Source organism: Gymnoscopelus microlampas (genome assembly GCF_963454915.1).
Source record: "Gymnoscopelus microlampas genome assembly, chromosome: 13".
NCBI classification, from domain to species: domain Eukaryota; kingdom Metazoa; phylum Chordata; class Actinopteri; order Myctophiformes; family Myctophidae; genus Gymnoscopelus; species Gymnoscopelus microlampas.
In genome coordinates this window covers 52,041,782-52,060,182 of record NC_139950.1, presented here as the reverse complement: position 1 = coordinate 52,060,182, position 18,401 = coordinate 52,041,782, and the positions used below count along the sequence as shown (strand labels likewise).

General features: G+C 44.4%; 1 protein-coding gene across 1 annotated transcript in view; it reads left to right on the top strand.

The window, feature by feature from the left end:
* wdr27 (WD repeat domain 27) overlaps positions 1 to 18,401 on the top strand; it is a gene marked incomplete at its 3' end in the record, with an annotated part of 142,506 nt that overhangs the window by 24,343 nt on the left and 99,762 nt on the right. The window contains exon 11 of the mRNA XM_084076195.1: positions 16,567 to 16,631. Coding sequence (XP_083932321.1) covers positions 16,567 to 16,631 — 65 coding nt within the window. The remainder of the gene's footprint in view (positions 1 to 16,566; positions 16,632 to 18,401) is intronic.

Sequence of the window (18,401 nt, the reverse complement as noted above, 5' to 3'; positions counted from 1 at the left end):
GTACTGTGTGTACTGTACGTACTGTACGTACTGATACAGGGTACTGTACGTACTGTACGTACTGATACAGGGTACTGTATGTACTGTACGTACTGATACAGGGTACTGTATGTACTGTACGTACTGATACAGGGTACTGTACGTACTGTACGTACTGATACAGGGTACTGTATGTACTGTACGTACTGATACAGGGTACTGTACGTACTGTACGTACTGATACAGGGTACTGTACGTACTGATACAGGGTACTGTACGTACTGATACAGGGTACTGTACGTACTGATACAGGGTACTGTATGTACTGTACGTACTGATACAGGGTACTGTATGTACTGTACGTACTGATACAGGGTACTGTATGTACTGTACGTACTGATACAGGGTACTGTATGTACTGTACGTACTGATACAGGGTACTGTACGTACTGTACGTACTGTACGTACTGATACAGGGTACTGTACGTACTGATACAGGGTACTGTATGTACTGATACAGGGTACTGTACGTACTGATACAGGGTACTGTACGTACTGATACAGGGTACTGTACGTACTGTACGTACTGATACAGGGTACTGTACGTACTGATACAGGGTACTGTATGTACTGATACAGGGTACTGTACGTACTGATACAGGGTACTGTACGTACTGATACAGGGTACTGTACGTACTGTACGTACTGATACAGGGTACTGTACGTACTGATACAGGGTACTGTATGTACTGTACGTACTGATACAGGGTACTGTACGTACTGTACGTACTGATACAGGGTACTGTACGTACTGTACGTACTGATACAGGGTACTGTATGTACTGTACGTACTGATACAGGGTACTGTACGTACTGATACAGGGTACTGTAGGTACTGTACGTACTGATACAGGGTACTGTATGTACTGTACGTACTGATACAGGGTACTGTATGTACTGTACGTACTGATACAGGGTACTGTAGGTACTGTACGTACTGATACAGGGTACTGTATGTACTGTACGTACTGATACAGGGTACTGTATGTACTGTACGTACTGATACAGGGTACTGTACGTACTGATACAGGGTACTGTACGTACTGTACGTACTGATACAGGGTACTGTACGTACTGATACAGGGTACTGTACGTACTGTACGTACTGATACAGGGTACTGTACGTACTGTACGTACTGATACAGGGTACTGTATGTACTGTACGTACTGTACGTACTGATACAGGGTACTGTACGTACTGTACGTACTGATACAGGGTACTGTACGTACTGTACGTACTGATACAGGGTACTGTACGTACTGTACGTACTGATACAGGGTACTGTACGTACTGATACAGGGTACTGTACGTACTGTACGTACTGATACAGGGTACTGTACGTACTGTACGTACTGATACAGGGTACTGTATGTACTGTACGTACTGATACAGGGTACTGTACGTACTGTACGTACTGATACAGGGTACTGTATGTACTGTACGTACTGATACAGGGTACTGTAGGTACTGATACAGGGTACTGTACGTACTGTACGTACTGATACAGGGTACTGTATGTACTGTACGTACTGATACAGGGTACTGTACGTACTGTACGTACTGATACAGGGTACTGTATGTACTGTACGTACTGATACAGGGTACTGTACGTACTGTACGTACTGATACAGGGTACTGTACGTACTGTACGTACTGTACGTACTGATACAGGGTACTGTACGTACTGATACAGGGTACTGTATGTACTGTACGTACTGATACAGGGTACTGTATGTACTGTACGTACTGATACAGGGTACTGTACGTACTGTACGTACTGATACAGGGTACTGTACGTACTGTACGTACTGTACGTACTGATACAGGGTACTGTATGTACTGTACGTACTGATACAGGGTACTGTATGTACTGTACGTACTGATACAGGGTACTGTACGTACTGTACGTACTGATACAGGGTACTGTATGTACTGTACGTACTGATACAGGGTACTGTATGTACTGTACGTACTGATACAGGGTACTGTATGTACTGTACGTACTGATACAGGGTACTGTACGTACTGTACGTACTGTACGTACTGATACAGGGTACTGTACGTACTGTACGTACTGATACAGGGTACTGTATGTACTGTACGTACTGATACAGGGTACTGTACGTACTGTACGTACTGTACGTACTGATACAGGGTACTGTACGTACTGTACGTACTGTACGTACTGATACAGGGTACTGTACGTACTGTACGTACTGATACAGGGTACGTACTGTACGTACTGATACAGGGTACGTACTGTACGTACTGATACAGGGTACTGTACGTACTGTACGTACTGATACAGGGTACTGTACGTACTGTACGTACTGATACAGGGTACGTACTGTACGTACTGATACAGGGTACTGTACGTACTGTACGTACTGATACAGGGTACTGTACGTACTGTACGTACTGTACGTACTGTACGTACTGATACAGGGTACTGTAGGTACTGTACGTACTGTACGTACTGATACAGGGTACTGTACGTACTGTACGTACTGTACGTACTGTACGTACTGATACAGGGTACTGTACGTACTGTACGTACTGATACAGGGTACTGTACGTACTGTACGTACTGTACGTACTGTACGTACTGATACAGGGTACTGTACGTACTGTACGTACTGATACAGGGTACTGTATGTACTGTACGTACTGTACGTACTGATACAGGGTACTGTACGTACTGTACGTACTGATACAGGGTACTGTATGTACTGTACGTACTGATACAGGGTACTGTATGTACTGTACGTACTGATACAGGGTACTGTACGTACTGTACGTACTGATACAGGGTACTGTATGTACTGTACGTACTGATACAGGGTACTGTACGTACTGTACGTACTGATACAGGGTACTGTACGTACTGATACAGGGTACTGTAGGTACTGATACAGGGTACTGTACGTACTGATACAGGGTACTGTAGGTACTGATACAGGGTACTGTACGTACTGATACAGGGTACTGTACGTACTGTACGTACTGATACAGGGTACTGTACGTACTGATACAGGGTACTGTACGTACTGATACAGGGTACTGTAGGTACTGATACAGGGTACTGTACGTACTGATACAGGGTACTGTACGTACTGTACGTACTGATACAGGGTACTGTACGTACTGATACAGGGTACTGTACGTACTGATACAGGGTACTGTATGTACTGTACGTACTGATACAGGGTACTGTATGTACTGTACGTACTGATACAGGGTACTGTACGTACTGATACAGGGTACTGTACGTACTGATACAGGGTACTGTATGTACTGATACAGGGTACTGTACGTACTGATACAGGGTACTGTACGTACTGATACAGGGTACTGTACGTACTGTACGTACTGATACAGGGTACTGTACGTACTGATACAGGGTACTGTATGTACTGTACGTACTGATACAGGGTACTGTACGTACTGTACGTACTGATACAGGGTACTGTACGTACTGATACAGGGTACTGTATGTACTGTACGTACTGATACAGGGTACTGTACGTACTGATACAGGGTACTGTACGTACTGTACGTACTGATACAGGGTACTGTATGTACTGTACGTACTGATACAGGGTACTGTACGTACTGATACAGGGTACTGTACGTACTGATACAGGGTACTGTACGTACTGTACGTACTGATACAGGGTACTGTACGTACTGATACAGGGTACTGTACGTACTGTACGTACTGATACAGGGTACTGTACGTACTGTACGTACTGATACAGGGTACTGTACGTACTGTACGTACTGATACAGGGTACTGTACGTACTGTACGTACTGATACAGGGTACTGTACGTACTGATACAGGGTACTGTACGTACTGTACGTACTGATACAGGGTACTGTACGTACTGTACGTACTGATACAGGGTACTGTATGTACTGTACGTACTGATACAGGGTACTGTACGTACTGTACGTACTGATACAGGGTACTGTATGTACTGTACGTACTGATACAGGGTACTGTAGGTACTGATACAGGGTACTGTACGTACTGTACGTACTGATACAGGGTACTGTATGTACTGTACGTACTGATACAGGGTACTGTACGTACTGTACGTACTGATACAGGGTACTGTATGTACTGTACGTACTGATACAGGGTACTGTACGTACTGTACGTACTGATACAGGGTACTGTACGTACTGTACGTACTGTACGTACTGATACAGGGTACTGTACGTACTGATACAGGGTACTGTATGTACTGTACGTACTGATACAGGGTACTGTATGTACTGTACGTACTGATACAGGGTACTGTACGTACTGTACGTACTGATACAGGGTACTGTACGTACTGTACGTACTGTACGTACTGATACAGGGTACTGTATGTACTGTACGTACTGATACAGGGTACTGTATGTACTGTACGTACTGATACAGGGTACTGTACGTACTGTACGTACTGATACAGGGTACTGTATGTACTGTACGTACTGATACAGGGTACTGTATGTACTGTACGTACTGATACAGGGTACTGTATGTACTGTACGTACTGATACAGGGTACTGTACGTACTGTACGTACTGTACGTACTGATACAGGGTACTGTACGTACTGTACGTACTGATACAGGGTACTGTACGTACTGTACGTACTGTACGTACTGATACAGGGTACTGTACGTACTGTACGTACTGTACGTACTGATACAGGGTACTGTACGTACTGTACGTACTGATACAGGGTACTGTACGTACTGTACGTACTGATACAGGGTACTGTACGTACTGTACGTACTGTACGTACTGATACAGGGTACTGTACGTACTGTACGTACTGATACAGGGTACTGTACGTACTGTACGTACTGTACGTACTGATACAGGGTACTGTACGTACTGTACGTACTGTACGTACTGATACAGGGTACTGTACGTACTGTACGTACTGTACGTACTGTACGTACTGATACAGGGTACTGTACGTACTGTACGTACTGTACGTACTGATACAGGGTACTGTATGTACTGTACGTACTGATACAGGGTACTGTACGTACTGTACGTACTGTACGTACTGTATGTACTGTACGTACTGATACAGGGTACTGTACGTACTGATACAGGGTACTGTACGTACTGATACAGGGTACTGTACGTACTGATACAGGGTACTGTACGTACTGATACAGGGTACTGTACGTACTGATACAGGGTACTGTACGTACTGATACAGGGTACTGTACGTACTGTACGTACTGATACAGGGTACTGTATGTACTGTACGTACTGATACAGGGTACTGTAGGTACTGATACAGGGTACTGTATGTACTGTACGTACTGATACAGGGTACTGTACGTACTGATACAGGGTACTGTACGTACTGATACAGGGTACTGTACGTACTGATACAGGGTACTGTACGTACTGATACAGGGTACTGTACGTACTGTACGTACTGATACAGGGTACTGTATGTACTGTACGTACTGATACAGGGTACTGTAGGTACTGATACAGGGTACTGTATGTACTGTACGTACTGATACAGGGTACTGTAGGTACTGATACAGGGTACTGTATGTACTGTACGTACTGATACAGGGTACTGTACGTACTGATACAGGGTACTGTACGTACTGATACAGGGTACTGTACGTACTGATACAGGGTACTGTACGTACTGATACAGGGTACTGTACGTACTGATACAGGGTACTGTATGTACTGTACGTACTGATACAGGGTACTGTATGTACTGTACGTACTGTACGTACTGATACAGGGTACTGTATGTACTGTACGTACTGATACAGGGTACTGTATGTACTGTACGTACTGTACGTACTGATACAGGGTACTGTACGTACTGTACGTACTGATACAGGGTACTGTATGTACTGTACGTACTGATACAGGGTACTGTACGTACTGTACGTACTGTACGTACTGATACAGGGTACTGTACGTACTGTACGTACTGATACAGGGTACTGTATGTACTGTACGTACTGATACAGGGTACTGTACGTACTGTACGTACTGATACAGGGTACTGTATGTACTGTACGTACTGATACAGGGTACGTACTGTACGTACTGTACGTACTGTACGTACTGTACGTACTGATACAGGGTACTGTACGTACTGTACGTACTGATACAGGGTACTGTACGTACTGTACGTACTGATACAGGGTACTGTACGTACTGTACGTACTGATACAGGGTACTGTACGTACTGATACAGGGTACTGTAGGTACTGATACAGGGTACTGTACGTACTGATACAGGGTACTGTATGTACTGTACGTACTGATACAGGGTACTGTAGGTACTGATACAGGGTACTGTAGGTACTGATACAGGGTACTGTACGTACTGATACAGGGTACTGTACGTACTGATACAGGGTACTGTACGTACTGATACAGGGTACTGTACGTACTGATACAGGGTACTGTACGTACTGTACGTACTGATACAGGGTACTGTACGTACTGATACAGGGTACTGTATGTACTGTACGTACTGATACAGGGTACTGTACGTACTGATACAGGGTACTGTATGTACTGTACGTACTGATACAGGGTACTGTACGTACTGATACAGGGTACTGTACGTACTGATACAGGGTACTGTACGTACTGATACAGGGTACTGTACGTACTGATACAGGGTACTGTACGTACTGTACGTACTGATACAGGGTACTGTACGTACTGATACAGGGTACTGTACGTACTGTACGTACTGATACAGGGTACTGTACGTACTGATACAGGGTACTGTACGTACTGTACGTACTGATACAGGGTACGTACTGTACGTACTGATACAGGGTACTGTACGTACTGATACAGGGTACTGTACGTACTGTACGTACTGATACAGGGTACTGTACGTACTGTACGTACTGATACAGGGTACTGTACGTACTGTACGTACTGATACAGGGTACTGTACGTACTGATACAGGGTACTGTACGTACTGTACGTACTGATACAGGGTACTGTACGTACTGTACGTACTGATACAGGGTACTGTATGTACTGATACAGGGTACGTACTGATACAGGGTACGTACTGATACAGGGTACGTACTGATACAGGGTACTGTACGTACTGTACGTACTGATACAGGGTACTGTACGTACTGATACAGGGTACTGTACGTACTGTACGTACTGATACAGGGTACTGTATGTACTGTACGTACTGATACAGGGTACTGTAGGTACTGATACAGGGTACGTACTGTACGTACTGATACAGGGTACTGTACGTACTGATACAGGGTACTGTACGTACTGATACAGGGTACTGTACGTACTGATACAGGGTACTGTATGTACTGTACGTACTGATACAGGGTACTGTATGTACTGTACGTACTGTACGTACTGATACAGGGTACTGTATGTACTGTACGTACTGATACAGGGTACTGTATGTACTGTACGTACTGTACGTACTGATACAGGGTACTGTACGTACTGTACGTACTGATACAGGGTACTGTATGTACTGTACGTACTGATACAGGGTACTGTACGTACTGTACGTACTGTACGTACTGATACAGGGTACTGTACGTACTGTACGTACTGATACAGGGTACTGTATGTACTGTACGTACTGATACAGGGTACTGTACGTACTGTACGTACTGATACAGGGTACTGTATGTACTGTACGTACTGATACAGGGTACTGTACGTACTGATACAGGGTACTGTAGGTACTGATACAGGGTACTGTATGTACTGTACGTACTGATACAGGGTACTGTACGTACTGATACAGGGTACTGTATGTACTGTACGTACTGATACAGGGTACTGTAGGTACTGATACAGGGTACTGTAGGTACTGATACAGGGTACTGTACGTACTGATACAGGGTACTGTACGTACTGATACAGGGTACTGTACGTACTGATACAGGGTACTGTACGTACTGATACAGGGTACTGTACGTACTGATACAGGGTACTGTACGTACTGATACAGGGTACTGTACGTACTGATACAGGGTACTGTACGTACTGTACGTACTGATACAGGGTACTGTACGTACTGATACAGGGTACTGTATGTACTGTACGTACTGATACAGGGTACTGTACGTACTGTACGTACTGATACAGGGTACGTACTGTACGTACTGATACAGGGTACTGTACGTACTGATACAGGGTACTGTACGTACTGATACAGGGTACTGTACGTACTGTACGTACTGATACAGGGTACTGTACGTACTGATACAGGGTACTGTACGTACTGATACAGGGTACTGTACGTACTGTACGTACTGATACAGGGTACTGTATGTACTGTACGTACTGATACAGGGTACTGTACGTACTGTACGTACTGATACAGGGTACTGTACGTACTGTACGTACTGATACAGGGTACTGTACGTACTGATACAGGGTACTGTATGTACTGTACGTACTGATACAGGGTACTGTAGGTACTGATACAGGGTACTGTACGTACTGATACAGGGTACTGTACGTACTGATACAGGGTACTGTATGTACTGTACGTACTGATACAGGGTACTGTAGGTACTGATACAGGGTACTGTAGGTACTGATACAGGGTACTGTACGTACTGATACAGGGTACTGTACGTACTGTACGTACTGATACAGGGTACTGTACGTACTGATACAGGGTACTGTACGTACTGATACAGGGTACTGTACGTACTGATACAGGGTACTGTACGTACTGTACGTACTGATACAGGGTACTGTACGTACTGATACAGGGTACTGTATGTACTGTACGTACTGATACAGGGTACTGTACGTACTGATACAGGGTACTGTATGTACTGTACGTACTGATACAGGGTACTGTACGTACTGATACAGGGTACTGTACGTACTGATACAGGGTACTGTACGTACTGATACAGGGTACTGTACGTACTGATACAGGGTACTGTACGTACTGATACAGGGTACTGTACGTACTGTACGTACTGATACAGGGTACTGTACGTACTGATACAGGGTACTGTACGTACTGTACGTACTGATACAGGGTACGTACTGTACGTACTGATACAGGGTACTGTACGTACTGATACAGGGTACTGTACGTACTGATACAGGGTACTGTACGTACTGTACGTACTGATACAGGGTACTGTACGTACTGTACGTACTGATACAGGGTACTGTACGTACTGTACGTACTGATACAGGGTACTGTACGTACTGTACGTACTGATACAGGGTACTGTACGTACTGTACGTACTGATACAGGGTACTGTACGTACTGATACAGGGTACTGTACGTACTGTACGTACTGATACAGGGTACTGTACGTACTGTACGTACTGATACAGGGTACTGTATGTACTGATACAGGGTACGTACTGATACAGGGTACGTACTGATACAGGGTACGTACTGATACAGGGTACGTACTGATACAGGGTACTGTACGTACTGTACGTACTGATACAGGGTACTGTACGTACTGATACAGGGTACTGTACGTACTGTACGTACTGATACAGGGTACTGTATGTACTGTACGTACTGATACAGGGTACTGTAGGTACTGATACAGGGTACGTACTGTACGTACTGATACAGGGTACTGTACGTACTGATACAGGGTACTGTACGTACTGATACAGGGTACTGTACGTACTGATACAGGGTACTGTATGTACTGTACGTACTGATACAGGGTACTGTATGTACTGTACGTACTGTACGTACTGATACAGGGTACTGTATGTACTGTACGTACTGATACAGGGTACTGTATGTACTGTACGTACTGTACGTACTGATACAGGGTACTGTACGTACTGTACGTACTGATACAGGGTACTGTATGTACTGTACGTACTGATACAGGGTACTGTACGTACTGTACGTACTGATACAGGGTACTGTATGTACTGTACGTACTGATACAGGGTACTGTACGTACTGATACAGGGTACTGTAGGTACTGATACAGGGTACTGTATGTACTGTACGTACTGATACAGGGTACTGTACGTACTGATACAGGGTACTGTAGGTACTGATACAGGGTACTGTATGTACTGTACGTACTGATACAGGGTACTGTAGGTACTGATACAGGGTACTGTAGGTACTGATACAGGGTACTGTACGTACTGATACAGGGTACTGTACGTACTGATACAGGGTACTGTACGTACTGATACAGGGTACTGTACGTACTGATACAGGGTACTGTACGTACTGTACGTACTGATACAGGGTACTGTACGTACTGATACAGGGTACTGTATGTACTGTACGTACTGATACAGGGTACTGTACGTACTGTACGTACTGATACAGGGTACGTACTGTACGTACTGATACAGGGTACTGTACGTACTGATACAGGGTACTGTACGTACTGATACAGGGTACTGTACGTACTGTACGTACTGATACAGGGTACTGTACGTACTGATACAGGGTACTGTACGTACTGATACAGGGTACTGTACGTACTGTACGTACTGATACAGGGTACTGTACGTACTGTACGTACTGATACAGGGTACTGTACGTACTGATACAGGGTACTGTACGTACTGTACGTACTGATACAGGGTACTGTATGTACTGATACAGGGTACGTACTGATACAGGGTACTGTACGTACTGTACGTACTGATACAGGGTACTGTACGTACTGTACGTACTGATACAGGGTACTGTACGTACTGTACGTACTGATACAGGGTACTGTACGTACTGATACAGGGTACTGTATGTACTGTACGTACTGATACAGGGTACTGTATGTACTGTACGTACTGATACAGGGTACTGTATGTACTGTACGTACTGTACGTACTGATACAGGGTACTGTATGTACTGTACGTACTGATACAGGGTACTGTATGTACTGTACGTACTGTACGTACTGATACAGGGTACTGTACGTACTGTACGTACTGATACAGGGTACTGTATGTACTGTACGTACTGATACAGGGTACTGTATGTACTGTACGTACTGATACAGGGTACTGTACGTACTGTACGTACTGTACGTACTGATACAGGGTACTGTACGTACTGTACGTACTGATACAGGGTACTGTATGTACTGTACGTACTGATACAGGGTACTGTACGTACTGTACGTACTGATACAGGGTACTGTATGTACTGTACGTACTGATACAGGGTACTGTACGTACTGTACGTACTGTACGTACTGATACAGGGTACTGTACGTACTGTACGTACTGATACAGGGTACTGTATGTACTGTACGTACTGATACAGGGTACTGTACGTACTGTACGTACTGATACAGGGTACTGTATGTACTGTACGTACTGATACAGGGTACTGTACGTACTGTACGTACTGATACAGGGTACTGTACGTACTGTACGTACTGTACGTACTGTATGTACTGTACGTACTGATACAGGGTACTGTATGTACTGATACAGGGTACTGTACGTACTGATACAGGGTACTGTACGTACTGATACAGGGTACTGTACGTACTGATACAGGGTACTGTACGTACTGATACAGGGTACTGTATGTACTGTACGTACTGATACAGGGTACTGTACGTACTGTACGTACTGATACAGGGTACTGTATGTACTGTACGTACTGATACAGGGTACTGTAGGTACTGATACAGGGTACTGTACGTACTGATACAGGGTACTGTACGTACTGATACAGGGTACTGTACGTACTGATACAGGGTACTGTACGTACTGATACAGGGTACTGTATGTACTGTACGTACTGATACAGGGTACTGTATGTACTGTACGTACTGTACGTACTGATACAGGGTACTGTATGTACTGTACGTACTGATACAGGGTACTGTATGTACTGTACGTACTGTACGTACTGATACAGGGTACTGTACGTACTGTACGTACTGATACAGGGTACTGTATGTACTGTACGTACTGATACAGGGTACTGTACGTACTGTACGTACTGTACGTACTGATACAGGGTACTGTACGTACTGTACGTACTGATACAGGGTACTGTATGTACTGTACGTACTGATACAGGGTACTGTACGTACTGATACAGGGTACTGTACGTACTGATACAGGGTACTGTACGTACTGATACAGGGTACTGTACGTACTGATACAGGGTACTGTACGTACTGATACAGGGTACTGTACGTACTGATACAGGGTACTGTACGTACTGTACGTACTGATACAGGGTACTGTACGTACTGATACAGGGTACTGTATGTACTGTACGTACTGATACAGGGTACTGTACGTACTGTACGTACTGATACAGGGTACGTACTGTACGTACTGATACAGGGTACTGTACGTACTGATACAGGGTACTGTACGTACTGATACAGGGTACTGTACGTACTGTACGTACTGATACAGGGTACTGTACGTACTGTACGTACTGATACAGGGTACTGTACGTACTGATACAGGGTACTGTACGTACTGTACGTACTGATACAGGGTACTGTACGTACTGTACGTACTGATACAGGGTACTGTATGTACTGATACAGGGTACTGTACGTACTGTACGTACTGATACAGGGTACTGTACGTACTGTACGTACTGATACAGGGTACTGTACGTACTGTACGTACTGATACAGGGTACTGTACGTACTGATACAGGGTACTGTATGTACTGTACGTACTGATACAGGGTACTGTATGTACTGTACGTACTGATACAGGGTACTGTATGTACTGTACGTACTGTACGTACTGATACAGGGTACTGTATGTACTGTACGTACTGATACAGGGTACTGTATGTACTGTACGTACTGTACGTACTGATACAGGGTACTGTACGTACTGTACGTACTGATACAGGGTACTGTATGTACTGTACGTACTGATACAGGGTACTGTATGTACTGTACGTACTGTACGTACTGATACAGGGTACTGTACGTACTGTACGTACTGATACAGGGTACTGTATGTACTGTACGTACTGATACAGGGTACTGTACGTACTGTACGTACTGTACGTACTGATACAGGGTACTGTACGTACTGTACGTACTGATACAGGGTACTGTATGTACTGTACGTACTGATACAGGGTACTGTACGTACTGTACGTACTGATACAGGGTACTGTATGTACTGTACGTACTGATACAGGGTACTGTACGTACTGTACGTACTGATACAGGGTACTGTACGTACTGTACGTACTGTACGTACTGTATGTACTGTACGTACTGATACAGGGTACTGTATGTACTGATACAGGGTACTGTACGTACTGATACAGGGTACTGTACGTACTGATACAGGGTACTGTACGTACTGATACAGGGTACTGTACGTACTGATACAGGGTACTGTATGTACTGTACGTACTGATACAGGGTACTGTACGTACTGTACGTACTGATACAGGGTACTGTATGTACTGTACGTACTGATACAGGGTACTGTAGGTACTGATACAGGGTACTGTACGTACTGATACAGGGTACTGTACGTACTGATACAGGGTACTGTACGTACTGATACAGGGTACTGTACGTACTGATACAGGGTACTGTATGTACTGTACGTACTGATACAGGGTACTGTATGTACTGTACGTACTGTACGTACTGATACAGGGTACTGTATGTACTGTACGTACTGATACAGGGTACTGTATGTACTGTACGTACTGTACGTACTGATACAGGGTACTGTACGTACTGTACGTACTGATACAGGGTACTGTATGTACTGTACGTACTGATACAGGGTACTGTACGTACTGTACGTACTGTACGTACTGATACAGGGTACTGTACGTACTGTACGTACTGATACAGGGTACTGTATGTACTGTACGTACTGATACAGGGTACTGTACGTACTGTACGTACTGATACAGGGTACTGTATGTACTGTACGTACTGATACAGGGTACTGTATGTACTGTACGTACTGATACAGGGTACTGTACGTACTGTACGTACTGATACAGGGTACTGTACGTACTGTACGTACTGATACAGGGTACTGTACGTACTGATACAGGGTACTGTAGGTACTGATACAGGGTACTGTAGGTACTGATACAGGGTACTGTACGTACTGATACAGGGTACTGTATGTACTGTACGTACTGATACAGGGTACTGTAGGTACTGATACAGGGTACTGTACGTACTGATACAGGGTACTGTACGTACTGATACAGGGTACTGTACGTACTGATACAGGGTACTGTACGTACTGATACAGGGTACTGTACGTACTGTACGTACTGATACAGGGTACTGTATGTACTGTACGTACTGATACAGGGTACTGTACGTACTGTACGTACTGATACAGGGTACTGTACGTACTGTACGTACTGATACAGGGTACTGTACGTACTGATACAGGGTACTGTACGTACTGATACAGGGTACTGTACGTACTGATACAGGGTACTGTACGTACTGTACGTACTGATACAGGGTACTGTACGTACTGATACAGGGTACTGTACGTACTGATACAGGGTACTGTACGTACTGATACAGGGTACTGTACGTACTGATACAGGGTACTGTACGTACTGTACGTACTGATACAGGGTACTGTACGTACTGTACGTACTGATACAGGGTACTGTACGTACTGATACAGGGTACTGTACGTACTGTACGTACTGATACAGGGTACTGTACGTACTGTACGTACTGATACAGGGTACTGTATGTACTGATACAGGGTACGTACTGATACAGGGTACTGTACGTACTGTACGTACTGATACAGGGTACTGTACGTACTGTACGTACTGATACAGGGTACTGTACGTACTGATACAGGGTACTGTACGTACTGTACGTACTGATACAGGGTACTGTACGTACTGATACAGGGTACTGTACGTACTGTACGTACTGATACAGGGTACTGTACGTACTGTACGTACTGATACAGGGTACTGTATGTACTGATACAGGGTACGTACTGATACAGGGTACTGTACGTACTGTACGTACTGATACAGGGTACTGTACGTACTGTACGTACTGATACAGGGTACTGTATGTACTGTACGTACTGATACAGGGTACTGTATGTACTGTACGTACTGTACGTACTGATACAGGGTACTGTATGTACTGTACGTACTGTACGTACTGATACAGGGTACTGTACGTACTGTACGTACTGTACGTACTGATACAGGGTACTGTACGTACTGTACGTACTGTACGTACTGATACAGGGTACTGTACGTACTGTACGTACTGATACAGGGTACTGTACGTACTGTACGTACTGATACAGGGTACTGTATGTACTGTACGTACTGATACAGGGTACTGTACGTACTGTACGTACTGTACGTACTGATACAGGGTACTGTACGTACTGTACGTACTGATACAGGGTACTGTATGTACTGTACGTACTGATACAGGGTACTGTACGTACTGTACGTACTGATACAGGGTACTGTGTGTACTGTACGTACTGATACAGGGTACTGTACGTACTGTACGTACTGATACAGGGTACTGTACGTACTGTACGTACTGATACAGGGTACTGTATGTACTGTAGGTACTGATACAGGGTACTGTACGTACTGATACAGGGTACTGTATGTACTGTACGTACTGATACAGGGTACTGTAGGTACTGATACAGGGTACTGTACGTACTGATACAGGGTACTGTACGTACTGATACAGGGTACTGTACGTACTGATACAGGGTACTGTACGTACTGATACAGGGTACTGTACGTACTGTACGTACTGATACAGGGTACTGTACGTACTGATACAGGGTACTGTATGTACTGTACGTACTGATACAGGGTACTGTACGTACTGTACGTACTGATACAGGGTACGTACTGTACGTACTGATACAGGGTACGTACTGTACGTACTGATACAGGGTACTGTACGTACTGATACAGGGTACTGTACGTACTGATACAGGGTACTGTACGTACTGTACGTACTGATACAGGGTACTGTACGTACTGTACGTACTGATACAGGGTACTGTACGTACTGTACGTACTGATACAGGGTACTGTATGTACTGATACAGGGTACTGTACGTACTGTACGTACTGTACGTACTGATACAGGGTACTGTACGTACTGTACGTACTGATACAGGGTACTGTACGTACTGATACAGGGTACGTACTGATACAGGGTACTGTACGTACTGTACGTACTGATACAGGGTACTGTACGTACTGTACGTACTGTACGTACTGATACAGGGTACTGTACGTACTGTACGTACTGATACAGGGTACTGTACGTACTGTACGTACTGTACGTACTGTACGTACTGATACAGGGTACTGTACGTACTGTACGTACTGTACGTACTGTACGTACTGATACAGGGTACTGTACGTACTGTACGTACTGATACAGGGTACTGTACGTACTGATACAGGGTACGTACTGATACAGGATACTGTACGTACTGATACAGGATACTGTACGTACTGTATGTGTTGTTTGTTCACAGACTTCCCCAAGGTCAGCATCTCCATGGCAGGGTCATGGTCCATCTCTAAAGGATGGCAGAACAGAGTAAGAACATCTTCATCTTCTATAAACACTATTCCATATCATAGACATGCAGTACATACATAGTATATATACAGCAAGCTTCCTGACTACTGGCCAATCACAGGGATATCACGGGATATTTTTATACAACTAGATTCTGACAAGTCCCGGAAAAGACCCGCTGTGATTGGCCAGTAGTCAGGAAACTTGCCTTCTCCAAAATGGCGACCGCGATACAGGTCGCTCCAATGCCTACAAATTCACGCCCACTTTTGAGACAGCGTCATTTACCTGGTTAACTACTGAGGCTGTAGCCATTTGTTTTGTTCTAATAAACTGTCCCATTTGTTTAATTTATCCTTTTTAATGTCCCATATCTGTCATCTCCATATACTACCCACAATATACTATAATATACTCCATCAGTGTGTCAAAGGTTATAGCATCTGAAATCTAAAGTTTAAGTGTTCGCATGGTATGGTATATAGTATGGTATATACATCACTGAGGTTTTCAACACCCAGAAAAACGCTTTTGTTTTCCTGAAAAGTAACAGTTTTAAACGTGCAGTTTCCACCTGACAGCAACGATATGCCCTGTGTTCTGTTTCAACCTGCTGATCAACGATATGCCCTGTGTTCTGTTTCAACCTGCTGAGCAACGATATGCCCTGTGTTCTGTTTCAACCTGACAGCAACGATATGCCCTGTGTTCTGTTTCAACCTGCTGATCAACGATATGCCCTGTGTTCTGTTTCAACCTGCTGATCAACGATATGCCCTGTGTTCTGTTTCAACCTGCTGATCAACGATATGCCCTGTGTTCTGTTTCAACCTGCTGATCAACGATATGCCCTGTGTTCTGTTTCAACCTGCTGATCAACGACATGCCCTGTGTTCTGTTTCAACCTGCTGATCAACGACATGCCCTGTGTTCTGTTTCAACCTGACAGCAACGACATGCCCTGTGTTCTGTTTCAACCTGCTGATCAACGACATGCCCTGTGTTCTGTTTCAACCTGCTGATCAACGACATGCCCTGTGTTCTGTTTCAACCTGCTGAGCAACGATATGCCCTGTGTTCTGTTTCAACCTGCTGATCAACGATATGCCCTGTGTTCTGTTTCAACCTGCTGAGCAACGATATGCCCTGTGTTCTGTTTCAACCTGCTGATCAACGACATGCCCTGTGTTCTGTTTCAACCTGCTGATCAACAATATGCCCTGTGTTCTGTTTCAACCTGCTGAGCAACGATATGCCCTGTGTTCTGTTTCAACCTGCTGATCAACGATATGCCCTGTGTTCTGTTTCAACCTGCTGATCAACGATATGCCCTGTGTTCTGTTTCAACCTGCTGAGCAACGATATGCCCTGTGTTCTGTTTCAACCTGCTGATCAACGATATGCCCTGTGTTCTGTTTCAACCTGCTGATCAACGATATGCCCTGTGTTCTGTTTCAACCTGCTGATCAACGATATGCCCTGTGTTCTGTTTCAACCTGCTGATCAACGACATGCCCTGTGTTCTGTTTCAACCTGCTGATCAACGATATGCCCTGTGTTCTGTTTCAACCTGCTGAGCAACGATATGCCCTGTGTTCTGTTTCAACCTGACAGCAACGACATGCCCTGTGTTCTGTTTCAACCTGCTGAGCAACGATATGCCCTGTGTTCTGTTTCAACCTGACAGCAACGACATGCCCTGTGTTCTGTTTCAACCTGCTGAGCAACGATATGCCCTGTGTTCTGTTTCAACCTGCTGATCAACAATATGCCCTGTGTTCTGTTTCA